This window comes from Podarcis tiliguerta (assembly GCF_965153285.1).
Source record: "Podarcis tiliguerta genome assembly, chromosome: 9".
NCBI classification, from domain to species: domain Eukaryota; kingdom Metazoa; phylum Chordata; class Lepidosauria; order Squamata; family Lacertidae; genus Podarcis; species Podarcis tiliguerta.
Window position 1 is genome coordinate 71852756 of NC_139542.1, and position 27917 is coordinate 71880672.

The following is a 27917-nucleotide window of genomic DNA, read 5'->3' on the forward strand; positions in this document are numbered from 1 at the left end:
GCCTCCTCCCCACTTATGAAATTCTCCAGATGAGATTGAGATTTGCTGCAGAAGCTTTCTTGCAAATTAATTCTAACCATAGTCTCAGAAATAGACAGCAGCAAGCATGCTGGAGTCCCCCTCCTTGTTGACATATATTCTGTCTTGAAATTCAGCTGTGCATGCAGGAATCCTGGGGGATAATAAGAAAGCATAAAGTTCAGAGACCAGTGGAAGCAGCATCAGCAAGCCTCTTGCCTATACTTTCGCACCTCTTGCTTCCAGAACAAGAAAATGAGAGATACACACAGGGCTTTTTTTCAGCCGGAATTCAACAGAATTCACCGGTGCCTCTCAGGTGGGCACCATTGTTGTTAAAAGAGAACAAGGGGTGAGTTTCAGCACCTCTTTTTTTAAAGAAAAATAGCACAGGATGCACATGAGATATTTCCTGATGACCCATAGAATTGAGATTCCATGAAACTTGATGTAAAATCCCCTTCTCATTCTTTATCTTGTTTTTGAAAATTGTAAATTACTCAGTACTTGTTAATGTTAAAAGATCATTTTTAAACATTGCCACCCTTACCCCCTGGGCGGGGGGCTGGCATTGCAACCTAGCAGCCCTCTCAAGCTAGTTCACCATACCTTGATAACAACAACAACAACAATTTATTATTTATACCCCGCCCATCTGACAGAGTTTCCCCAACCTCTACTACTGCAGAAACTCTGGATCCATTTCTCTTCAACTCAGATTTTGATTAAAAACCTCCCACTAATTATCACTTGCAGAATAGGTCCACTAAAGGCATGGGAACTGCTGGTTTCCTGCTTGCTGGGAATGCAGCCTCTTCCTGGAGAACTGTACAAAGAGAAAGATGACTGCCTTCCCCCCATCTTCCTATTTATCCATACAATGTCCCTCATAGCCTTACAAGGCTGGGTCTGGTGGGAATTGTAGTCTGGATGGCACCGAGTTTGGGAAGGATACTCGGACCTCCAGATGTTTTGAGACTACAGTTCCCATCATCCCTGACCACTGGTCCTGTTACCTAGGGGTGATGAGAGTTGTAGTCCCAAAACACCTGGAGGGCCAAGTTTGCCTATGCCTGCTCTAAGCAATTATGAATGATTTACACCTTTTCCACACAATGTCTTCATCATGTCTTCAGTTGCTATTTGTGGCTTGGGTCACTTGCACTTATGATCACGTGTTTTGAGATCTTTGCCATGGATTCACTTGATGTATTAATATACAGTAATAACACTATGCAACATTTCTGTTTTGAGGTTAAGCCACTCTCGCCCAGTTCAGATGCCTCAGTAAACCATGGTTAAACGTGAACTCATCTCTCCAGGCTGTTTGTCTCCTTCCCACTAATCACGGACTTAACAGCCAAGCCAGGGATCATGGTTTATTGTGCTTCCCAAAAAACGCAATCTGTAAACCAACAATTATTTGCTATAGTTCGTGGTCTGTTGGGGTGAAATATACTCAGACTCCAGTAGTGATTTCATGCTCTTTATTGCAGCTTGTAAAACAGTGGTTGAATTCCCCCCCCCCCAAACCTCAGGCTTTTATATACATTATTTACACAATGAGTCCCGTCTGATTGGCTGATTCTGCTTCCTTCCTGGAGCCTGATTGGTCTTTTCCTGCAGGCCAATCAGTTGTTGCATTCTATGATCCTAACAGCCTAATAGGCTGATTAACTTCTTCCTGGAGCCTGATTGGTCTTTTTCTGCAAGCCAATCAGTTGTTGCATTCTAGGATCCTACTTGCCTGTTGTTCTAGGATCCAAGGTTAGTACATAACATGGGGTGAAGGATTAGGAACTGTATTGGCTCAGTCACTACAGCCTCGTCTTCCCTCACAAAGGGGTGGGGAGTCAAGGGCAACACAAGAATTATTGGGAGGTCCCAATAATCATTACTCTCTTTCCATGCAGAGCCCAGACATGTGAGCCAGGCAGGGTCTGATGCTTATTGGGGCCAGAAGATCCAGGGGGCTGCAGCCTCATTGCCACGGGGAAGAGATAAATTGCAGTATAAATAAATTGCAGAGCCCATATTGTATATCTACAGTAGACACCTGTATCCAAAGATTATGACATATGTTGGAGCCAATCTGCAGCTGTGTTACAGCAGAACAAGCAACATTTTGACCAGTGAGTTGCTTCCCCGCCCTTCCCCAGAATGGGGTGTTGGGTCTGCAGTTAAGCCAGAACAGAGGGAGAGATTTGTGCCTTCCTGTGTGATTTATTGAGTTTGACTGAGTTTACATATATGTCACTTTCCCACAACGAGCTTTGCCCAAAGCAGCTTACAGCAAACACTCAAAAACATCCAAATACAGAGCACTGGAAATACAAGTATACAAAATACAGGCCATACCAGTAAATTCAAAAATGATGAAAGTAAACAGTTTGGCAAACACCAGAATAAATTCAGCAAAACAAAACAAAACATCTAGGCATAAATATGTAGCAGAACAAGAGTTAATCAACAACCATGTTTCTGGCACTGCCAAGCGAGCCTGGTTTACATACAGTTCTGAGGGGGGTGGGGGTGGCATACGTCTGGTTCCCATAGGCCAGGGGTCAGCAACCTTTTTCAGCTGCCCACTGTCAGACCATGTCGTGGGCCAGACTATTTTTTTGGGGGGGGGGGTGTACAAATTCCTATGCCCCACAAGTAACCCAGAGATGCATTTTAAATAAAAGGAAACATTCTACTCATGTAAAAACAGACTGATTCCCGGACCATCTGTGGACCAGATTGAGAAGGTGATTGGGCCGCATCCAGCCCACGGGCCTTAGGTTGCCTACCCCTGCCATAGGCTTACTCCAGAGGAGGCTGATGGCAACAAAAAGCAAATCTGGGGTGGCGGAAGTGGGGGGGCAATGATGGTCGGTTTCTTCTCCAGTATCCTGGAAACACCAACTGCTGGTGCAGGCCTTATTGACTATGTGACATACTCTGTGAAGAACTACCAGTCCCAGAGTGCCTTATGGCCGATGCACCGGCAAGCGGAAGGGACAGCTTGTGGGTGAGACAAAGCACCATAATTGCCCCCTTAGGACAGCGGGAGCCAGGGCTGCTGGTCGGATTTAGAGGCCCCAGATATTTGCAAGTAAATGTCGAGCAGACGCACATACGTAGCATACGGCCCTGTCTGGCTGTAACACAAATCAGACTGGGCAGCTGGAGAGAGCGAGGGAACAGAAAGAAGCTGCAGGACACAAATAAATCCGTCACCTTTTCAAAACAGACGAGGCCTTTCAGGTAATTCACTAAATAGGAAAGTAGGTTTTAAAAAGCATCCAGAATGAAAATGGGTTCAGTGTAAAGACTGACGGTGGTAAGTTAAGGAAAAGGCTGCCAGATATATCATGCGACCCCACTCTGGTGATATTGCTATTAGCATTACTGTAGCTAGAAGATTTTAAGCTGCTACACTATCTGATTGTTCTTCCACCAAAGATCCAGGCCTGTGCCCTAAAAAACGTAACAGATAATTATGACTTTGCAATGAAAAAGGCCAGAAAAATAAGGCTTTGTGAATTGGGCTTTTTATGTGAAGCTGCCTTGCTCCATTACAATTTCTTTTTAAAAAATCAAACAGGGTAAGATCTTTTTAAGGACCAACCAAAATAGTTTCAAAATAGCAAGCTTTTTCGAACTGTTTAAGACTGGATGTGGTGTTAAACAAAACATGCAAAGAAAGGGTCACATTGTAATTTCAGAATTAAAATAGAAATGTGTGAGATTGCATAGGATGGAATTGTGGTGTGTGCTTGTACTGGGTTTCTCTCCCCCCCCCCAAAAAAAGTGCTGCAGCCTTCTCTCTGTGCCTCTCTCACCCACAGGCAGTTCTGCAGCAGGTACACCTGGCAGGACCGGCAATGTACAGACTGTCCTATGCAGACGGACAAAATGACTAACTAGAGGACTGCCAACTTCATGGCCTTGCCAATTTGTTTTGCAATAGGTGCAGAGAAACTCAGCATGGAGAGTCTAGGGTTGCCATATTTCAAAAAGTAAAAACCAGGACACCCTAAAATTGTTGAGTTCTTTTTAAGGAAAACCTAAAAGTTGTTGAGCCTTTTTAAGACAAACCCCTAAGGTGTGGAGTAACACAATTCTTCAATTGACTTGCCCAAGATCCAGGACAAAGCGCCACCTTTGGGAAATTCCCCCTGGATGTCAATTCTGCCTTTGAAATCCCGGTAATGTCCAGATGCATGGCAGCCCTAATGGAGACAGAGTCTTGGAGAACACCCCATCATCAGAATCTGGCGCCTGTTATGCTCAGGTGAGTGGGTGGCAGAGCCCCAGACATGCCAAATATGCAGGATATGGGAGGTGATGGTAGCAGTGTGTTCTTGCTCTCCAGTCTAATGGGTCTTTTTAACTTACCGTATTTTTTGCACCATAACACTCACTTTTTTCCTCCTAGAAAGTAAGGGGAAATGTCTGTGCGTGTTATGGAGCGAATGCCTGCGGGTGGCGGGGGGGGATCTGCTGCAGTCGTGAGCAGAGGATCCATGGGTCCCCTTCCTTCCCTCCTCCGTGGTTACAAAGCATGGATCCACATGGATCCTCAGGATTTTTGCATTGGGCTACTCCAAACTCACTGTCAGATCACATGCCTGTGGCCACAGCATGAACCACAAAAATCATATATCCACTATTTCGTTTAGAATATTTTTTTTCTTGTTTTCCTCCTCTAAAAACTACGTGCGTGTTATGGTCTGGTGCGTGTTATAGAGCGAAAAATACGGTACATCACTTATGGGGTAGGAACCTGCCCATCCCTTAAGCTTAAGAGTGGATCCACCCCAGGAGATCCATCCAGTGACTCCTTTGATGGGTTTTCAAAATCTCTTAAGCTTTGTTGTTTTGGTAGGCATTTTAAATCTTATTTATTTGTTCATGTATCCCCATCTGCCACTTTATGTACTGTAAACTGTTTTTAAAATTGTTTTAAAATGTTGCTGGTTGATCATGTTGTACATGACGTTGTTAGGTGGGAGGCAAGCAAACCAGCTGACTTAACCCCTCCGGTGGTCCTCATTTCATCATCAAGAATAAGTCTTTGTTTCCTGGCTAACTCCACTAAACAGCCCTATGACCTCTGCAACTTACTAGGGCCTCAGGCAGCTGATTTTAATTGATAAGGAGGGGTGAAAATCAAGGCGTCAGACCAAGTTTAAGCCAATAAGAAATGTGCTTTTTTAAAAAAAATAATGGTTATGACCAGCAAACAGTTATTATAGTTGTATTGCTAGACAATCCCTCCCAGCCCACCCAGATTTTAAAACCATTTTTGTAATTACCCATAAGAGCAACTAGGGTATGAAAATACCACGGTAAAACAAAACAGTCCTTTTCCCTGCTTAAGCCAAGACGTAGGAGTTAAGCAGTTTCTCTCCAGCCCTCCTAGCTCATTGACAATGGATATTTTCAGCTCAACTTCTGTTTTCCGTGGTAGGTTTCTGGATCCTCTGCAATACTCTCCTTATGATTTCAAGTTCCCTTTCCTCCTCATTCTCCAGCAACTCTGTCCTGTGTGTCTGTCTGCCAGCTTCCTTTGTTTTCACATGGTGCTTGACTACTGCCTTGGCCCACAAGGGCACCCTGGGAACTTGGTGAAAATGTCAAGGGCACAAGTCACAAAATGGCTGCACTGGGGGCCTGAGAGTGAGGTGGCAGTGCCTGATTAAAGGAATCAGACCAAGATTCAAAACCTACATTTAGTCATGGATTTCATTTGGCATTGTGTCTTTCACTCTCTCGTACATGTACAGATCCCACATGGGCCATTAACAAATAGAGCAGATTTGAAAATAATGCAAAATAGAAAATGCTGGGTTATAACTGTGGATAAATAGCCTTGAGACCACCGTGCCAGGCTCTTCCCCAAATGTCCTCCACTGCCAACTGAGATACAGCAGGTGGCTGTGAGAGAAAGGGGCATTTCAGATTGTGGAATGCTATCTCCAGAAGGGTTCGCCTTCTTTTTTCAGTGTCAGGCAAATAACTTTTTATTTTCCCAGATCTTTCAAATATGTGGACTTCTACATTGCACAGTGGGCTCTGAGAAACCTTTCTTATTTGCTCTCTGTCCTAATTGACTATTGTGTGCTTTGTTTTAAAGTGATTTGTTTTGATTGTATAATTGCCTTATTTGTTCTTTCTTTTGACTTTACTGTAACTGTGATTTTTAATGTGAATATTAGTATAGAGACAACTGAAACCATTAATCATTCCTTCCGGTAGCTTCCTTATTGTAGTTTCTTGCTCTTTAGTAGGTTTTTGGAGTACCATCTCAGTTTCTGGTGCATCAGTGAAGCTATTATCCCCATTACCAGGTGTTCCCCTGTTCTCAGTACTATTGTCTCCCTCCCTGTCAGGATTTAGTTTAAAGTTTTCATACCCTCTTTTCCCTGTTGTAATCAGGGAAGCTTGGATTGTAGCTTGGATTCATTGGCACAAGGCAGTATATAAACATAGCAAGTAAATAATTGGTCTCTCTAAATATTTACTATCATGGCCACTGGTCCCATCACCTCCTGGCAAATAGAAGGGTAGGAAATGGAAGCAGTGAGAGATTTTACTTCCTTGGGCTCCATGATCACTGCAGATGGTGACAGCAGCCACGAAATTAAGAGACGCCTGCTTCTTGGGAGGAAAGCAATGACAAACCTAGACAGCATCTTAAAAAGTAGAGACATCACCTTGCCAACAAAGGTCCGTATAGTAAAAGCTATGGTTTTCCCAGTAGTGATGTATGGAAGTGAGAGCTGGACCATAAAGAAGGCTGATCGCCGAAGAATTGACGCTTTTGAATTATGGTGCTGGAGGAGACTTGAGAGTCCCATGGACTGCAAGAAGATCAAACGCATTCATTCTTAAGGAAATCAGCCCTGAGTGCTCACTGGAAGGACAGATCGTGAAGCTGAGGCTCCAATACTTTGGCCACCTCATGAGAAGAGAAGACTCACTGGAAAAGACCCTGATGTTGGGAAAGATGGAGGGCACAAGGAGAAGGGGACGACAGAGGACGAGATGGTTAGACAGTGTTCTCGAAGCTACAAACATGAATCTGACCAAACTGTGGGTGGCAGTGGAAGACAGGAGTGCCTGGCGTGCTCTGGTCCATGGGGTCACAAAGAGTCGGACACGACTGAACGAATAAACAACAACAAATATTTACTCCAAACCTCTCCTACTTTTCACAATTCTGATTTATCTGTGATTTGCTTGTGTAGATATTTCACTGAGTAGGAACCATTTCAACCGTCATATTACTTACTCCTCTAAATAACTTATAAACAAGTGGACCAGCACTGTCATATAAACCATAGTTGAAAACAAGTGGTGGTTTCACGTGTATGCACATTGTACCGGTTCACAGTGCTGCCACACAGCTCACTTCTGCCGCACCACCAGGACTCAAGTCTGGGTTTTGATGTCTGAAACTGGTCTTGTGGTTTGCTTGGGGGAAACCACAAATGCGGGTTCAGGTGTCATTTGCTTCCTGGCAGCGCAGAACCAGCAAGAAAGGAGTGGAGTGAGAACTCATTCACACTACAGTTTGTTTTCAGCTCTATTTAATGTAATGTGCAAACTAGGCCTTTGAATGTAACGTTCAGTAACCTTACTTTGTTATTGCCAGTTAGTAGAAAAACGGATTTTAGCCGTGCAAAAATCAGCATGTCCTCCAATCAGCAAAAAGTCATATGGTTTATCTGAAATAAATGAGGAAATATTCCAAGGCATTTCTTTTGCATGCACTTGCTCTTAGTTCCTTCCTGTCTTTCTGATGGCTTCCTTCTTCCACATGTTTTGACTCTCTGCTCCTTTCAAGTGCTCCTTTCCCTCACTTGCGAGCTTCCACCATCTTGCCAGTGGAGTAGCGTGGGGGGTGCAGGGGGGGCCGGCCGCACCGGGCGCAACATCTGGGGGGCGCGCGCTCGCACTCGCAGCTCTCTGCCCCTACCTGGCTCACTCACTCTCTCTCACTGCAGTGCTGGCTGTGCGAATCCGATCCGAGCCGCCGGGTCGCCGCCCACTGTGGAGGGGAGGGTGCCAGGCGTGCGGTGCGGTGCAGAGAGAGAGCGAGGGACTATCTGGGGGAGGGACAGTGCAGCAGGGGGGGGCGCAAATTACTTGCCTTGCCCCGGGTTAGGGGGCGCAAATTACTTGCCTTGTCCCGGGTACTGACAACCCACGCTACGCCACTGCATCTTGCCACCAGCTTCCACTTCCAGTTTGTTCTGCTCACTGCTGGGTGGCCCACAGGATAAGAACGGAGCAGCTGCTGTAACCACAATTCTTCCCACACAAGCGGCAATTGTGCCAGCTGCTCTACACACACACACACACACACACACTGCTCTTCTCTCATGTGTAGCTATACCACTCTGCAGAATCACCATCATGGACCATAATAATAATAATAATAATTAATTTATACTCCGCCCTCAGGGCTCAGGGTGGCAAACACCAGTAAAATTACAATAAAAGCATAATAGGAAAAAAAACCCAATTTAAAATACAGGTTAAAATGCAATTTAAAATGCAGCCTCATTTTAAAAGTAGCCCATAAATCAAAACCGTAAGGGGAGGGAAACATAAGGGTCAGATTGAGTCCAAACCAAAGGCCAGGTGGAATAGCTCTGTCTTGCAGGCCTTGCGGAAAGATGTCAAGTCCCGCAGAGCCCTAGTCTCTTGTGACAGAGCGTTCCACCAAGTCGGGGCCAGTACTGAAAAGTCCCTGGCCCTAGTTGAGACCAATCTAACCACCTTGAGACCTGGGACCTCAAGTGTTGTCATTTGTGGACCTTAAGGTCCTCCGCGGGGCAGACCAGGAGAGGCGGTCTCATAGAATGAAGCTCATGGGCCACTGGTGGTCTGCAGCCCACACTTTGAGAAGACCTGCCTATACTAGAAGAGTGACTAGTGGGGTGCCACAGGGTTCTGTCTTGGGCCCAGTCTTATTCAACATCTTTATCAACGACTTGGATGATGGACTCAAGGGCATCCTGATCAAATTTGCAGATGATACCAAACTGGGAGGGGTGGCTAACACCCCAGAGGACAGGATCACACTTCAAAACGACCTTGATAGATTAGAGAACTGGGCAAAAACAAACAAGATGAATTTTAACAGGGAGAAATGTAAAGTATTGCACTTGGGCAAAAAAAATGAGAGGCACAAATACAAGATGCGTGACACCTGGCTTGAGAGCAGTACATGTGAAAAGGATCTAGGAGTCTTGGTTGACCACAAACTTGACATGAGCCAACAGTGTGACGCGGCAGCTAAAAAAGCCAATGCAATTCTGGGCTGCATCAATAGGAGTATAGCATCTAGATCAAGGGAAGTAATAGTGCCACTGTACTCTGCTCTGGTCAGACCTCACCTGGAGTACTGTGTCCAGTTCTGGGCACCACAGTTCAAGAAGGACATTGACAAACTGGAACGTGTCCAGAGGAGGGCAACCAAAATGGTCAAAGGCCTGGAAACGATGCCTTATGAGGAACGGCTAAGGGAGCTGGGCATGTTTAGCCTGGAGAAGAGGAGGTTAAGGGGTGATATGATAGCCATGTTCAAATATATAAAAGGATGTCACATAGAGGAGGGAGAAAGGTTGTTTTCTGCTGCTCCAGAGAAGCGGACACGGAGCAATGGATCCAAACTACAAGAAAGAAGATTCCACCTAAACATGAGGAAGAACTTCCTGACAGTAAGAGCTGTTTGACAGTGGAATTTGCTGCCAAGGAGTGTGGTGGAGTCTCCTTCTTTGGAGGTCTTTAAGCAGAGGCTTGACAACCATATGTCAGGAGTGCTCTGATGGTGTTTCCTGCTTGGCAGGGGGTTGGACTCGATGGCCCTTGTGGTCTCTTCCAACTCTATGATTCTATGATTCTACGTAGATATTCTTCTGTAAGCCACTTTGCAATTCTGGAGGAATCCAAACCCATGCAGTTTGTGAGGAATGCATATTTACATTTGTGGGTCAGAGACATGCTGGCATTCACATACCTTTGGCTAAATTGCAAGAAGATGCGGGTATGAATCCTTCCCAACCCATGCCTTATTTGGATAGATCTACACAACAGTGGCCTGGAAAAAAACCTCCCAATCTTTTCTCCAAGCCAGCCACAGTTAAATTTGGATGTTAACATTGGTGCTTCCCGAGGCAACGCTTGAGAAGTCTGAAATGCAGACACAGAATGAAAAGGAGACCCTGCTTCTAGTTAATCCTCCTCTTGGCTGCCATCTGTCACCTGGTCACATGATGCCTCCCAACTGGGTATCCATGATATGCACACACACACACACACACACACACACACACACCGCCAGCATACGGTGCACTTTGCCAGCCTTGAAAGGGTTGTTCTGCACAGGACCACTGACAGTAGCTGCTCCAAAGGTGCCTTTTGAGTGCCAGATTCTTCTATAGGAACCTGTGACTCATCAATAAAGTTCATTGTGTTCTTTATTCGAACAGCATTTAAACCTTTTTCTCTAGGGAATCCTAATTCTGACTTCCTTACATTAAAGCGCTGCAGTGAAGGGGGGAAAGCCATTAACAAGGAATAGAACAGGACAGGAGGTCTGTGCCTTGAAAAAGGCATTTTGTGACCTCCCCTCCCTTCAGGATCCTGTGCTTTTCAGCTTGTTCAGATTGAGCGTGCAATTAGTGTATAGGATACTTAAGTGTGGACTAAAGCACGTGAGAACCTTTCCTGGGGATCAACAGCCTATGGAGTACATTATTTTCTGCTTGCCATTAATCTCTAGGAAACGCCCAGCACCGAGGTCTGTATTGCTGTCTTAAAAATGAACACACACACATTTTTTCTTCCCACTGCTATCTTTTAAAATGTGAACAGTAGTTTCCTTTCTAATACAGAGAATTAATGCGCTGTGCATTAGCCGTCAGCATTGCTTCACTGGATAAAGTGCCTGGACCTTAAAGCCAGAGCTGAGTCCATCATGTTTGCCACAGCGCAGACTCTGGAATGGTGCTTTGGGAAATGAGATGCTGCGTTGCTATTATAACAGAGAACAAGATCTAGCCTCCTATATGAAGAAAACTAGAACATAAAAACAGCAATTTATTTAGAGCTTTTAATCCTCATGCCGCTCTCCCCATTCCCAGTTGCTTTTGCACAGTAAATAATCTTTATGGGTTCACCATAAGGCAGATTTAAAATGCCTCTGCTGCAGTCCTGAGGCTGCAGCACACGGCTGAATAAAAGACTCCAAACAGCATTGAAATTGTTCGGATTGCAAATACATATGTGGTAATATGAACCTACAAAAGGCAAATTCATGCTGACAGGGCTGCTGGGTGGGTTTGCTTAGCAGCAGACAAGCATCTTGGAGCCCAAATCGGCCTCTGCCTCTCTCTCCCTTGCACACACACACATATGTAAACACAAATCTGTGTGCATGTTCCTGAAATAGGAATCTGGCACCATTTTAGCTGCTTAACTGTGTTTTCAGTGCTGCTGTTATATACTTCAGATGCTAACTGTGCTTCCACAAAGGTGTGGGACTTTTTAGACACAATTGTTGTAAAGGGGTCTTTTTTGTGTACATGTCTTTCCCTCATCCTAGTGAATCTGTCAAGGCACAACTTAAAAGCTCATTCAGGCAGCCATGACCCCCCTGCTTGCAGCAGATTGCCTAAAAGGTAAGGGGAAAAAAATCTAAAAACAAGTAAAAACTTAAAAGTAGCTTCTCAAAGGCTGCATAGATCTTTTGTTGTTGTTGTTTTTGTTAAACCTAAAGTGTTTAAAAGCTTTAATATTGATGGCCTGTCAACTTTGTCCTGATTCTTTGGCTTTCAGTTAAAAGGTTTTTGTTGTTGTAGCTTATGCAGTTGCTCTGTTGCTATGGAAACGTGACATCAAAATGACGTTTCTCTGTTTAAAAGCTTTTAACTAAATTCCTGCCTGTCAGATGTAGGCCCCATTTTGTGCACTCAAGCTTCAAGCTGTTGCAAAGAGGTTTCATGTGTTCTGTTGTCATTCAAATCCTGTAGCTTCATATGCATGCCTTGCACTGCAAAATCCTAAACTAAAAACTGAAATCTATATTAAGTGTTCTCTTTTAAAACCCTTTTAGGTCAATCAGGAATGGCTGCTGCAGAAATTCCCAGTTATATTGTTTCTTCTCAGACTGAGAAGCACAGGAGGGCCAGGAATTGGACTGATGCAGAAATGAGGGGCTTAATGCTGGTTTGGGAAGAATTTTTTGATGAATTGAAACAAACTAAAAGGAATGCCAAAGTTTATGAGAAAATGGCTAACAAACTCTTTGAAATGACTGGAGAAATTCGACATGGAGAAGAAATAAAGATAAAAATTACAAACATGACATTCCAGTACAGGTAAGCTTCAGTTAATTCCTTTTATTTGAGTGATTTCTAGATATTAATCAGGCTCTTTGCCTTTCTGAAAATATCTTGTAAAGAGAAACCACAGATGAAAGATTAAAGGTTGTTCATAGGGCTCTTAAAAATCACTCTTAACAGCACCATGTTATCATTCCTAATTTTTCTCCTTACTGCTTTCAAATGGTAGCATAACTTTGGTGGTGGTTTTTGTTAATTACTGTTTTTATGAAACAAGGGGATGCAAAAATAGTATGAATTATTGTTGTTTATGTTTTTTATTTTAGCTTTCACTTGCACTTTAAACTGGCACAGCTTAGATCAATTTTGAGCTGGTCTTTTCAAATGTAAAAGCTAAATACAATTTAAATAAAATAATTATTGTTAAAAAATCTCTAAATTTTGCCATCGCAGACTGAGGAAGTTACCCTCCGGAGGACTAAAATAACTGCATGCCTCACCACTGAGTGACACACGTTGCTATAATTGTAGCTAGCATTAGCAAAGGAACAATTACATTTGCAGACAGAAATCAGTGCACACTGTAAACACTGTTCCAGCTGGGGGAGGAAACTGAGGTATCTGAAATGAGATAATGAAGTAGTTAGAGCCCATCAGGAGAGGAAGTTGGCTTAGGAAAATGAAATATTTGCAGCCTAGGGACAGAAAAATATTTGCATGGTGTTGAAAAGCATTTTCCTATTTCTATGTGAACTATCAAATCTGCTTTTAGCTGTGTTCTAATTTGCGACAACATGTAATCTCTAATATGGATCTGTTGGAGGTTAGCTATAATGCATCAATCTGAAATACATGATTCCTTTATTTAAGCTCTTTTCAGTGCAGAAAAATAGTGATTTTTAAAAAAAGTCACAGGCATCCATGTTAAGTCTGCTTGTTTTGGGCTTTTTGGGCCTGGGTGGGTTAGGTTAAAACATCATTTTTATATTTAAACCATATGCTGTGCAATCTACAACACCCTATTAGCATTTATAAATTTGTGTCTTCATTTTCACTTTTGGCTAGATCATCTTAAGATGGTGACCTCTTAAGTTATTATATGTGTTTTGCATGAAATGGTGAATATTCTCAAAATGATATGTTTTCACTTACATATCACCTTGCAGGATGGCACCAGTATCATTTACAGAGGTACACTCTGAAACAGATTGTGCCCTTAGTCTGACAAGAGAGTGATAAATCCAGAAAACGTGGGCTGAAGTTTTTAGTCTGAAGGCCCACCCTTGGCTCATAATTTGAGATGGCCCCCAAAGCATAAAGGAAAAAGAGGTGAACATGCTCCATGTCTTTCTCTCACACAACACATGAATGTGTATGCATAGAAATATATCAACAGACACTATCTCACAAACACATATAATCCATATTTTAAATAAATATACTGAAATGTTTTGAAAGTACAATACTGGGAGCTTTGACCCTGCCCTCTGACCATGACATACGCACAGTACCTTAACCACTGGGACGGGACCCGGAATATAACAGGAATTGAGAACATCATAGTGTGTTTAAATCACTCTATTTATTTTGCTCATAAACTATGGTAAAAACAAAGGCATCTAAAATATTTGCAGGCTGAACATTCAAGTTTAAATATTACGGCTCTGTGTATATGAATGATAATCTTGACACATACAGCAATACCTTAGTTAATTTCCAAGAAAGCTGAAATGTTCTGAAGAGCTCTGCTTCAGTCCAATAGCTAAGATTCTACAAAGCCTGCTATAGTCCAAAAGTAGAGATTAGTAGAGGAATTGCAGTTTCTTCCCCCACCACCTTATTGCATTCAGCTGTGGCTGAGACTGTTCTAGTTCACAAGCGAAGGTGTAAATATCAATTGTTATTCATCCTGCTGTTTACAAAATGGAGTGATCTAGATGGGCCTCTTCCAGAGAGATAACTATGGCAAAAACCACTTTGACTGCTTCCGCCTTTCCATGTTCACAATCAAATATCGCCAAAAAGCACCATCAAGTATGCATGGAATTTTTAAAAGTGATAAACAGGATATTTGTAACACTTGTTAGCATTTGTAACGTTTAATTTTACAACCAGATGCATGCATATAATTGAAGAAACCAGCAGTGATGCAAGAGGAGTCAAGTGGTGAGTATCAGGCAATAAATCTTCCCTCTTACTGGTTAGGTAGCGTCACACGAGGAAAAGGTCCTTGCTTGGGTGAGGAGTCATCCCACGCTCTCAATTAATACTTGAGGCTAAGTGCTTAAGATTTACATAGTTCAACTTTTTAATAGATAAACCAGAGAAAACTAGGTATTAGAAATATGCTGTAGATCCTGCAATAAGCCCATGTGCAACGTATAAATGTGTAAGAATTCTGCTGCACTTTGGTTTTCTGTTGTGGTTCATTGTGGATAGAGAAAATAAGAGTTCCACATCAGAGCCCTCAGACTCTCCTCTTGAACAGGAAGCATGAATTGCGGAGTGGCTGGGAAGGATTTGGTATATAATTATAATAATTAATAATAATAATGAGGGTCCACTGTTATTTCAAGTTTTGTTTTAGGAGGACTGTGAGAGAAGGGGGAAGAATCACCATCAGGTTTTCAGTTGTGGTCACTTTGACCCTGTAATTGAAAAGGGCATTGTTTTGCTCTACTTATTAAATTTAAAAGTATAAGTGCCTCAGTTTATTCAAGCAAAATAATTACAAATTACCTTCCACCACCCAGTAACTTTGCTTGCCTAGTTGAGAAGCACCTGTGGCAAAGACCAGCTCCTTGGCAAGGCAGTGAGGGTGTTCTGGGCAGCTGTGATGCTCTTCAGGATTGGACCTATTAAACTGTAAAGCAGGCTTCCTCAACCTCGGCCCGCCAGATGTTTTGGGACTACAACTCCCATGATCCCTAGCTAGCAGGACCAGTGTTCAGGAATGCTGGGAATTGTGGTCTCAAAGCATCTGGAGGGCCGAGGTTGAGGAAGGCTGCTGTAAAGCAGCCAGCTGACATGATGCGGTGGAGCAACCTTGACAGCATGACCCCAGAGGGTGCCATGCCCCTTTTGAGTTTTGATGACTTAAAAAATAAAACAAAACCTGGGCCCTTGTGTAAAAGTGTTGAGTTGTATGGAATGTAAATTATCAGCTGGTGGAGATGTTAGGAGAGGGAGAAGAGTTGCTCCACACTTCAGCAAGTGAGCCTCTTATTGTGGATCCTGCCCATCACCCAACCATTCCATGCTGGGTTTGTGTTTCTTTTCTCTCCAGGCTCTGGCTATTGTAATGTGGAGTTAATGAGTATTTTGTTGGCTGGTTGGCTGCAGTACGAAACGGAAGTGGTTTCTGTTAGTGGAACGTGTGTGAGAGGCAGGAGAGGCACCCGAGGTGTGCTAGAGAGAGAGGGGTGGCTGGATTGGTGCTTTTTTGTTTCTTGCTGCAAGGGTGCTGGAGTTCCTAGAATCATAGAGTTGGAAGAGACCACAAGGGCCATCGAGTCCAACCCCCTGCCAAGCAGGAAACACCATCAGAGCACTCCTGACATATGGTTGTCAAGCCTCTGCTTCAAGACCTCCAAAGAAGGAGACTCCACCACACTCCTTGGCAGCAAATTCCACTGTCGAACGGCTCTTACTGTCAGGAAGTTCTTCCTAATGTTTAGGTGGAATCTTCTTTCTTGTAGTTTGGATCCATTGCTCCGTGTCCGCTTCTCTGGAGCAGCAGAAAACAACCTTTCTCCCTCCTCTATGTGACATCCTTTTATATATTTGAACATGGCTATCATATCACCCCTTAACCTCCTCTTCTCCAAGCTAAACATGCCCAGCTCCCTTAGCTGTTCCTCATAAGGCATCGTTTCCAGGCCTTTGACCATTTTGGTTGCCCTCCTCTGGACACGTTCCAGTTTGTCAGTGTCCTTCTTGAACTGTGGTGCCCAGAACTGGACACAGTACTCCAGGGTGAGGTCTGACCAGAGCAGAATACAGTGGCACTATTACTTCCCTTGATGCTAGGGAATCTAGATGCTATACTCCTATTGATGCAGCCCTAACACATATCCAGTGTGATTTATGGGTATTTTGTATTATTTTGATTTATCTATGGCATTTTCCTTTCATGTTGATATGTTTTCCACTGCTTTGGAGCCCTTTTGGTCACAAAGTGGTATACCGTACATGCAAATCCCCATTTGCATGCGATGGGCACATGTGCGACCACTGATGCGCACACCATTTTGGCACGGCAAGGGGGCCGGGCGGACTGACACACGTCCGACTGACACATGTGGTGCCTAGTAACACAACTCCTGCATAAATGGGGAGTTATATATAAGTCCTAGTATAGCACAGCAGCAAATACCGTATTTTTCCATCTGTAAGATGCCCCCATGTATAAGACGCCCCCTATTTTGGAGGATTTAGATTTAAGAAAATGGGGGGGGGGAATGTATCCATGTATAAGATGCCCCCTAATTTTTACATTCTTTTTTAGGGGGAAAACCTAGTCTTATACACGGAAAAATATGGTATATCCAGAGTTAGAGATGGAGTAGCAAGCACATTAAGGAAGCTTGGGGAATTTTATCAGTACACATTCCAGTGCAGCCCACCTGATCCACACCTTCTGGATTAACGTGTATATAGGAACATATTTATCTTCCGGAATCCGCCCTTGAACAGATTTGACAAGGTGGTCTGGAGGTTACTTTTAATTAAATTTTACAAATGTATATATTTACAAGTAAGTTGTTAGAGGCTGCAAATGGAGACAGCCATGTTTTTTCCTCACTTTATCCCTGGGAGGGACAGCAACATCCTTGCATCTCTTTGTTCCAGAGGAATTTGGGGCCCTATTTTGAATGTGTGTAGTGCAAACAAGAGGCAGCAGCTTTCTAGCTGCTTGGAGTGATGACTTGGATTGTTAAAAAAAAAGATACAGTGGTTCCCCGCAAGACGAATGCCTCGGAAGATGAAAAACTCGCAAGACGAAAGAGTTTTTCGTTTTCTGAGTTGCTTCGCAAGACGGATTTCCCTATGGGCTTGCTTCGCAAGACAAAACGTCTTGCGCCTTTTTTTTTAAGCCGCCAATGCATTCCTATGGGAAACCGTCAATACACAGTGGTGCTTCGCAAGACGAAAAAACTCGTAGAACGAAAAAACTCGCAGAACGAATTAATTTCGTCTTGCGAGGCACCACTGTAATATCTTATTAAATACCCCATCAGTGCTTTTTTCAGTAAGAATTTTGTTTGGAACTTTGGGGGAAGAAATTACACGTTAATTGAGAAAATGGATAGAATGATCACATGTGAAACTGACATATACGTTGTTGTTTATGGAGGAGCAGTCTATAGTATATGGGTATTTAAATTACTTAGTACTATATATTATTTTACAATGTTACTAGAAACCCTTGTTATTAGAACCTGTTTTGTAGAAGTAAAAGGTATCTAAAACAATTTTGTTCTTTTTTTTAAAAAAAACACCTTTCATCTATTATTCTAAAAGATAAAATAAGATTACAAATCCCTCCAGATTTCCAACTTTCCAACTTTTTCCACTGGGAAAAAGAAATAAAACCATCAGAGGGAAAAAGAAGACCAGGAACCATTTGACCCCAATCTTATTTGTTGTCCCCCACTCTTCACATTTCTACTCTCTGCTCTATCTACAAGGATATTGAGAAGGAAGGAAAGAAGAAAGGACATCTTGTTTTCCCTTTCGCCACCTTCTGAGAATCCTTTATCCTGCTATGGAGCAATAAGACGCTCAGGTTCAAGACTGACAACCAGCCCCAAATCTGAGCCCTCTAGCGATAGGTTGTACAGCACAGGAGGTGGGAAAGGGACAGAGGTGTCATCCCTCTCTAGAGGTCCTTTTTTTAGGGTTGGAACTCACTGGAATGGAGTATCGTCACCTCTTTTTTTGCTGCCCATGGCAGCCATTTTGTACTGGCACCTCATTTTTCACCCCTTCAAAAGCTCTGTATAAAGCATCCTGTAATGGTTCTAGGGGTTGCTCGTGCGTAAGCTTGTCCCAACATCTGGCTGGGTTGCCTGATTGAACCTTTTCTGTCCGGGCAGCCACTTGCCCATGACCGTCTCAATCGCTGGCAGAATCCGTCAGTGGGCGTTTCTTAAACTTCTTCCAGCAAAGAAGCTCTTTGATACCTAGTCTTCTCCTACTCTCTCTGCGCGGAAGCCTTCTGCGCAAGGAGGGCGTGGGCAATGGAGGACCCCTACTCTCCCCGCTGGTCCCCGGCAAGGAGTCATGGGACCGCCTCGCCGCTTCCCACATCTCCCCCCCCCTTCTCCACTGGAGCTACGCTGATTCTCTCCCCCAGAAGATGGGCTGCCCCTTCCACTCCCGGGACGCTCTCTGGGATCCCTTCGGAGCTTGCTCTCTGCCTCGGACACTGATGGCAGTTCCCTGACACAGCCTTATATATCTAATTTCCAAACTTCATAAAATGTGATTTATATTTTTTTAAACATCAAAAACATCTCTGGGTGCAGGAGTTCACTATCTAGATCCTTGCTATGCTTTTCAGTGTGGATTCTTTGATGTTGTAATTGGGGAGAGAGAACTCACTCAAATTGCTTCAGAAAGTTGCATTTGAATATTTTACCAGTTTTCTGCTCTATTTGAATAATTCATTCATAGCAGAGACACAACTTAAGTACTGCACTTTTGCTCCTCTCTCCCCTTTAGCCACCGATTGGCACATGAGCAATGCTATTTATAATTTATTTTGAAAGCTTTTTTACAAGCCTCAAGAGATTAATCTTGTTTTCATTCAGCAGGTCAAGTAGAGTATTAGCAAACAAAATACCACAATAATAAAAAGAGAATCCAAGAGAGAGAAATGCTATATTTTGAATGGAAAGAAACTGGAATGTGTATATACATTTATTTATTTATTGATTGATTGATTGATTGATTGATTGCACTTGGTACTTTGAAAAGCATCAACTATATATGAAATGGCAGGTGTAAAGCCTAGGATTCACATAGGATTCTTACAGTTCACACATGCATGTAACATTGCTTCGTTACTCAAGACTTGAATACTCACAACTGAGTGTGGCAACTCAAGTTACTTGTAGTTATTGAAATGTTATTTAATCATACATTTCATATACAGCTCAGTATAAAAAGAAATTTCTGAGCAGTTTACATAAAGTATAACCAGAGAAATATTAAAATTCATATAAGAATACAATAACAGCATTCAAATAGCTTAAAAGCTAAATAAAATACAATAACAGCATTCAAATAAGACTTCTTAAAAGCTAAATAAAAAGAGCAGAGCTGTATAATGTAGGTAAAATGGAGCAGTACATAAACAAAAAAATAAAAACTGAGAATCAGTGTCTAGGAAAACTTGTGCAAAAATATATGACTTTAAGAGGTGCTTAAAGCCGGTTGCTGTCTCTGCCTCTCAACCCACCTGAGGGAGGTCATTCCTAAGGACCAGTGCTGCCACCAAAGAGGTCTGCTCGTCTGCTGTCACCAAGGGACAATCCCCTGGTCCTTAGACAACTACTAGGATTTCATCAGAAGGGCTTGGTCTGTACTGGGGGAAGCAATGGCAAAATGGTCCCCATTGCTTAGAGTACTGTTGGTCTTTTTAGTTTTTTTGATGGCTTCGTCACATATCCTAGAATCAGAGAATTGTAGGGGACTCCAGGGTCATGCAGTCCAATCCTATGCAATGTAGGAATTGTAACTAAAAAAACCATGCAACCTCTGCTTAAACACCTCCAAGGAAGGAGAGTCCGCCACCTCTCAAAGGTGTGTGTTCCACTGTCAAACAGTGGAACACTGTCCAACTACCTGAAAGTTCTTCCTGGTGTTTGCTTGGAATCTCCTTTCTTGTAACTTGAATCCATTGGTATGGGTCCTACGCTTCAGAGCAGGAAAAAACAAGCTTGCTGCATCCTCCATGTGACAGCCCTTTAGATATTTGAAGCTGGCTAACATATCTCCTTTCAGTCTCTTCTTATCAACCGTTCTTCATAAGGCTTGGTTTCCAGACCTTTGATTATCTTGGTCGCCCTCCTCTGCTTGTCAATACCCTTCCAGCTTGTCAATACCCTTCTTGAATTCTGGCACACATAACTAGGCACGCAACTCTAGGTGTGATCTGACTCAGGGAGAATAGAGGAGTACTACTACTTGATAGTACCAGAAGCGGCTTAGTCATGCTGGCCACATGACCCAGAAGCTGTACGCTGGCTTCCTTGGCCAATAAAGCGAGATGAGCGCTGCAATCTCAGAGTCATCCGTGACTGGACCTAACGGTCAGGGGTTCCTTTACCTTTACTACTTGATAAGTTATCTGTTGACGCTGCAGTCAACAAATGATGACTGTGTGAATGTTACAGTGTTACTAAATGAGGATGTGAAGTTTTATAGGCCAGCCTCATTTATCTAAATTACCTGTTTAATAACCAAAATATTTAATCCAGCGTTTAGATAAATACATCTACAGTCAATACAATAGATTTCCATGCAGATTCTACACCCTAATTTGGCACATATCCTCTGAAACATATCATGTAATATTTTGTAGTTAAAATCCTTAACTATTTTGCTGTTGATAATTTGATGACCATTGCAGATTTGGTGCAATGTTGACTGGCATGAGTGGTGGATACACAAAATCAAGCTGTAAATGTTAAAATTTATTTCCATAGTGGTTTTAAAAAGTGGGATTCACTAAGTTTTACTCAGAGTAGATCCACTGAAATTCCAATGACCTTGGCTAAGTTAGGTCCATTAATTTCAGTGGCTCTTCTCTTGAGTGAAACTTAATTGAATATCACCCAAACAAACATAGTTTCAGCCTTTATCCCATTGCCATTTTTTCCCTGGCCATTAGTGATTTACTTCTTCATGAAGACTTCTCTGAAGACTAAATTATGCTGTTCCTATCATAAATGATATACGCTATGAAGGATATTTCCTCACTATTATTTCAAGCACTTAATTCTGTTGTTCTTCAGTATCGTCTCTCTGGTTTTGTTTGGATCTGTGTATTTCTTGCTAAATACAGGATGTCCTCTTCATCTCACACGCAATCTTGAAAGCCTCCTCAATGGAAAAAGCAGATAACTGGGCACTTGGTCAGAGATAATGCAGTTAATTATGAGTATGGGGTGTCTCCAGAAAAACTAATTTGGGGCCATGAAATGTGGATCTGTAATTGAAGTAGGGGAAGAATTGCTTTCACGTTAGACTGGTTCGTTTTTATGCTTGGTAAACATACATTTAGTCGTTAAATACCTCGGCCTTATTTTTCAGTCAACAGGGTCATGGGGAGCACATCCGAAATATGCAAAGGAAAAAGCGTTTCAAAGCGCCAAAATTCTGACATGCTTTTTCCATTCAAAAGGTGGCAATCACATACAATCAGCACTTGAAGTGTTTAAAGCTAAACCCCTAGCACAGTTATTTTTGGGGGCTCAGATCTGGACAGGTGCTCAGCTTGGATCTACAGAAGCTGTTCAATCTAAGCTCCTAAGGCAATTCTTTTCTGATTCATCCTGTGTTCCAAATGCTTCATTGCGCTTGGAGGCTAATCTCTCCTCTGTTGAATTACAGATTTGCTGTAGGATTTAATTATTGGCTTCATCTAAATTTAAACCCCACTGGTCTACAACCCTTAGTATTGCAAGATTGCCATGAGAGCGCTTGGACTAAAATTGTCAACCAAAAGCTTTACTTTTCTGGTTTATCACCACAACAGTTATTAACACTGGACTTCTGTTAAGGAAATAATTTAATTAGACAGCGCCTATATGATACCGAACGACAGAATAATTTAGCCACAATAAGGAAATTTTGTCCATGATATAATTATTTTCCACCTAGTCATTTTGACACCTGGGCACCCTATTTGCAAAATTTAATAATTCCAAAATACAGATGCGCTTTCACTTTTGCAAGATTGAATATACTGCCTTTGGCTGTGCTTGAGGGTTGATTTCAACAAATTCCACTGGAGAAACAGTTGTGTCCAATGTGGTGTTGGCAGTATTGAGTCAGTGGCTCATGTGCTTCTGGCTTGCACTCTTTATAAAGATTTGAGGAGTGAGGTTATTACCCCTCTACTATTGTCCATGCTTGGTCGCTCAACTTTTGCTACTATGTCCTCTATGTCATCAAGATGATTAGGTGACAGCAAAAACTGCAAAAAAATTAGGAGGGGCAATTAGAATAAGATCTATTACTTGATTACTTGATTATTGATGGAAACCTCCAAAATGTATTTTGTATAGTTCAGTTTTAACCTCTATCTTCAGTACATTTTATTTTATTGCATTTTATGATGCCCATAGAGATCATCTATTCACTCCGACTTTTGCTTAGGTAGAAGTGGCCTTTCCTTATGGATGTGCTACTCTTGTTAATGTGTTATACAGAAGTTGACGTGTTTGGTCTTATTGTTTATGATGTTTTTAGTGTAACCTGCTCTGAGATTTATTTTTAAAATAAGGGTGTGCTCTAAATTCCTCAATTAAATAAAGAGGAATGCCTAGCCTGTATGAATACACTTCAGCCCACTGATCAAGACATGGGGACTTGTGCTAGTCCACCATGCTGCCTTAGAAAATTTCTGCTAAATTGTTTATTTATTGTTTTTAGAATCCACCTTTCAACCAGAAGGTTCACAGGACAATACACAGTATTATATTAAAAGACTGCAAAACATAATATAAAACCAGTACGTCTCATAAAAAACAACCAGCATAACAGTAAAAAGAGAATTCATTAGTTCAACTGGCCCCAAACATCTGAAGGTGTTTCATAATACCAAAAAGCTTCTAACGTGGAGGACAATTGTATTTTTTCATCCTGCTCCATGTTGTCATGCTATTAACCATAGTTGTTGATAGAATTACAGCAGTTTATCTCCCATGGACCTTAAGGCCCAGGTTGGAAAATGATGGGAGTGACCCTTCTTCAAACACTTGTGTGCTTGAATAGCATTTTCTGTCAATGTGTTCTTTTCTGGCCTCTTCAGCAGAACTGACAACTTCTAGAAATCGTTGCCTCTTGCAAAAGTTTGGAGTCAGAAATGGAAACAAGTCTTTGGTTTGCTTGAATGGGAGTTTGGGTGGAAGTCAATTAATCAGTTGAGATCTGCATATTCTCCAAGGCCAGTTGGATGATGTGCCAAATGCATTTGAGATATGCACATTCCTTAGGACCTTTTGGAGATTATGTATGACCAGGAAATGTGCACAATTAATGAACAGATTATCATGTGCACATATTAACAGCTCAACTTACATCCCTCCCAACACACACACATATTTTTATGGTAGAATTTCTGAAACCTGCATGAAATTACTATCTGAGTTTTCATGATTATTTCTTTCATTGCAGGAAATTAAAATGTATGACTGATAGTGAAACGCTTGCACCTGATTGGCCTTACTTTAAAACCATTGATAGAATACTCTCTAAAGTGTCAGAGCACAATGATGTGAAAATGCATGACAGTCAGCTGCCAGGTCCTTCAACATCCCAGACTGAGGCATCACAGTCTCCATCTGCCAAGTCTACTCCACTCTATTTGCCTTATAACCAGTTCACATATGAAGGGAGAGAAGAATTTTTTGAAGATGAGCATTCTGAGAGCTCTTCCAGCTTACTTTCTTATAAGTTAAGGTAACAGTTATATATTACTTTGATATCTTACATATTGGGCCCTATGTGGGATATAGGATAAAGCTGCAAAAATCTATTTCTTTAAGGACCACTTAATTTGGGGGCTTCGGGGGCTCTCTGTTTTCTTCAGCTGTGAAGGGTCTAGTAGTAGTTCTAGTTTAAGTCAGATGTATGCAAAGGGTTGCTGTCTTTTAATGTGAAAAATTATAGGCTCTGTTTTGTGGGATTCCAGACCATCTCCATCAGCAACTCTTGCTGAGAAGTGATACAGTGAGGTCTCCCCCATCAATTGGACCCAACCTCCATCTGATCCTCCCCTCCTAAAACCATCACAGGCTTATTTTTCTCTTCCCTCACTGTCTGTTCCTTTTTGTATTGCATTGAGTTACTTGTAAGCCGTTGTTTTAAACTGTGATTTGCCTTGAGTGCATTGACACAAAGACAACATATACTGTAAATGTAGTAAGTAATTAAATAGTCCAGCTACCAAGACTCAAGGGGTATTTTGACCATGAATGTCAAGGCTAGTGACCCTGACAAAACTCGTAAAGTGACTTATTTTGACATGCTGATCTATCACTAGTTAGAATTCACTGGACAGAAATCGTAATTCTCAAACTTATAACAAACCATGACTTTGATCCTTTTTTAAAAAAATAATAATTCTAATTCAAACCAAGATTAATTATGAGTTACTTGATATTAACTTGCACCTTAGTCATGGTTCGCCTGACTAAGCAACCAAATTCCTTCACCTTTGTGCATGCTCAGATAATTATTGTTGTCACCCTTTAGTTTCCAACGGAAATGAATAATATCTGTTCGCAATATGCATGTGTGTAATGATTTTACTTTAACCCTTCAATTGCTCATTGACAAAAAAAAACCTTTTGGTGTGCAAGTCAATGGAGCATCAAGCTTCTGTATGCATTGGAGCACTAACTAGATTTGGGCTGGGAGGGGGCAATTATCTTTTGTTTATTGAAGGGGGCACTTGCTACCTAATTCCATTCTACAATTTCTGAGAGCATTTCTGTCTATTTAAACTGGAAATGAAAGGAATGACAGAGGTCAGAGGAATTTTTTCAGTCATCATGTGATGAAGGTTTCAAATGAACAGCTTGTTAATAAAAACATGATTGACATGCTGATCTACATCTATCCTAAGAGTCATAGAACCATAGAATTATAGAGTTGGAAGAGACCCCAAGGGTCATCTAGTCCAGCCCCCTGCAACGCAGGAATCTCACCACCTCCCAAGGCAGTCGGTTCCACTGTGGGAACAGCTCTTACCGTCAGAAAGTTCTTCCTAATGTTTACTCAGAATCTCATTTCTTGCAACTTGTAGCCATTGATTCAGATACTGCCCCCAGAGCAGAAGAAAACAAGCTTGCTCCATCTTCCATGTGGCAGCCCTTGAGATATTTGAAGATGGCTACCATCTCTCCTCTCAGTCTCCTCTTTCATGGGCTAAACATACCCAGCTCCCTCAACTGTTCCTCATAAGGCTTGGTTTCCAGACCCTGGATCATCTTGGTTACCCTCCTCTGTGCATATTCTAGCACAGGGGTCAGGAAACTTTTTCAGCAGGGGGCCAGTCCACTGTCCCTCAGACCTTGTGGGGGGCCGGACTATTTTTTTTTGGGGGGGGGGAGAACGAATTCCTATGCCCCACAAATAACCCAGAGATGCATTTTAAATAAAAGGACACATTCTACTCATGTAAAAACACACTGATTCCCGGACCGTATATGGGCCAGATTTAGAAGGTGATTGGGCCGGATCCGGCCCCCGGGCCTTAGTTTGCCTACCTATGTTCTAGCAGGTCAACATATCCTTTAATTGTGGTGCCCAGAACTGGACACAGTACTCCAGATGTGGTCTGACCAAGGCAGAATAGAGTGGAACTATTACTTCCCTTGATCTGGATATTATATTTCTGTTGAAGCAGCCTAGAGGAGCATTAGCTTTTTTGCTGTTGCATCGCACTGTTGACTCATGTTAAGCATGTGGTCTACTAAGACACCTAGATCCCTTTAGACCCCTAGTACTCTTCTATTATAAATTATTTTAAATATGCAAAGTTTTTCATTAAAAGATACTGCTATGTTCCACCACAATCTCTATGTAGTGACAGACTCCAGTTGTTCCAAGTGCTTTTTCCAGGGTTCAGTTTCCTGAGAATGAAGGTCAGTGGTGGTGTGTTTAGGATATGTGGTTTCATTTACACATATATACAACCTGGGCATAAGATGGGTTAGCAGTATTAACACCCCAACAGATCTTGTTCCTCCACTAGTCACAACTTAAGATCTGGCACAGATCATGCACATCTCTGTCTCTCCAGCTTCTAGTTCTCACACACAACTCTGGCTGTTGTTCACCTATGTAGCAGCCAGTTTGGGTGGGGCAGAGGAGAAAAGCCCACCTCGCCAAAGGAACTAGTTTGCCAAGCTTCCCCTTACATCCCCTTAGGACAGTGGCGTAGCGTGGGTTGTCAGCACCCGGGGCAAGGCAAGTAATTTGCGCCCCCTAACCCGTGGATTTTAGCACTCGAGTCTCTTCCACTAGATTAGCGCGCCCCCTCCCAGATGTTGCGCCCGGTGCGGCCGGCCCCCCCTGCACCCCCCACGCTACGCCACTGCCTTAGGATTGCAGGCCTGGAAGGCAAACCAGGGTTTCATCCAGACTGACCCCACCCCAAACTCTAAACAATACAATTAGACTGTTTTTGGTTTTTTGCATTTCTTTTGTCTCATCACTCCTTGCGTTGTTTTCTCCACACTAGGTACATATACAACTAACAACAGAAGATAACAGCGAAGTGGGCTGTAGTCTATTAAAACATATGGCATAATATACTTGCTAGTCTTTAAGGTGCCAAAGACTCTATGTTGTTTATACTGCCTAACATAGCCAGCCCTCTGGCTATGCTATATAAAGCATTATTTTGAGATAGGAGGGCTTGGGACCTTGGGTTGGTGGGATGTGCTGTCAAACAGTATTCCCTGTGAAAACAATGCCAAGTGCTGGGTGAGTATATCAAATAATGCTTCCAGCTGGGTTGTAGGGAAGCATGGAATACCCAATGAGTTTGAGAGAAATTGAGAAACTACAGGAGTGTTCCCTTGCTTTGCCAGCGTCCCCAACAGCATGGAAGGCCTTTCTTGAGTTCAAGTGGGCGCATGTGCAAGGCAGCCCTGATTTTGCCCAGTCCAGGTGAACATTAGATATTACCCAACCATGTGATATAGCAGATCACAAAAGCAGATTTAATGCCGAAATGTTTGCTTTTCAGAGCTGAAGAGAGGCCCATAAAGAAAAGGAAAATGCAGAGTTGTAGCTTTCAAAAGAAGAAACTAAAGTTAATGGAAGCAATGCTAGAGGAACAAAAGAAACTGAGTAGGGCAATGGAAGAAACTTGCAGGGAAGTAAGAAGGATTCTGGATCAGCAGAACATCATCCAAGTTCAGAGCCTGCAGCTGCAAGAGAGAATGATGAATTTATTGGAGAAAATGATATCGAAAGCCAATGTTTAGTTTCTTTTGCAGTGCTCCTGAAAATACAATATTTATCTATTTTACAGAAATGACATATCCTAGGATTGCCTCTTCCTTCCAGGTAAATAAAAAACCGTAATGTAATTATGAAGAGTTTAATCAGTGTAGGAGGTGAGCCATCTAGACAACTGGGTGTTTCTTAATGAAATAAAATGTGGTCTTGCTTTGTGAATTTTTTTTCTAGATTCTAGACAGTTTATTCGAATTGGGATGCTCAGTTTAGGGCAGCCAGCTATTTTCTGTTCAAGGACCCTGGAAATGACAGCACACCGTTATGTTGCTTCACTCCCGGGGCAGATCC

General features: G+C 42.4%; 1 protein-coding gene across 11 annotated transcripts; it reads left to right on the forward strand.

Moving 5' to 3' along the window:
• The first annotated feature begins 186 nt into the window (after positions 1–186).
• MSANTD1 (Myb/SANT DNA binding domain containing 1) lies at positions 187–27788 on the forward strand. Of its 11 annotated transcripts, none has more exons than XM_083399163.1 (7): positions 187–370; positions 1932–2150; positions 3852–4297; positions 12134–12398; positions 14478–14528; positions 23772–24056; positions 27355–27788. In XM_083399163.1, the coding sequence occupies exons 4-7, from the start codon at positions 12145–12147 to the stop codon at positions 27593–27595; spliced, it is 831 nt and encodes a 276-aa protein (XP_083255289.1). In that variant the 5' UTR covers positions 187–370; positions 1932–2150; positions 3852–4297; positions 12134–12144; the 3' UTR covers positions 27596–27788. The 11 variants fall into 11 exon arrangements, with proteins under 11 accessions (XP_083255289.1, XP_083255288.1, XP_083255291.1 ...); XM_083399162.1 differs by having other exon boundaries at positions 187–337; XM_083399165.1 differs by having other exon boundaries at positions 187–337; positions 4147–4297.
• Positions 27789–27917: the final 129 nt, after the last annotated feature.

Bases quoted from the DNA above. Each gene is read 5' to 3' on its own strand.
- MSANTD1 (XM_083399158.1), top strand. From the start codon at position 11,666: ATGACCCCCCTGCTTGCAGCAGATTGCCTAAAAG. The intron at 11,700-12,133 runs GTAAGGGGAAAA...AAACCCTTTTAG, and splicing joins TGCAGCAGATTGCCTAAAAG to GTCAATCAGGAATGGCTGCT. The intron at 12,399-14,477 runs GTAAGCTTCAGT...TTTTACAACCAG, and splicing joins AACATGACATTCCAGTACAG to ATGCATGCATATAATTGAAG.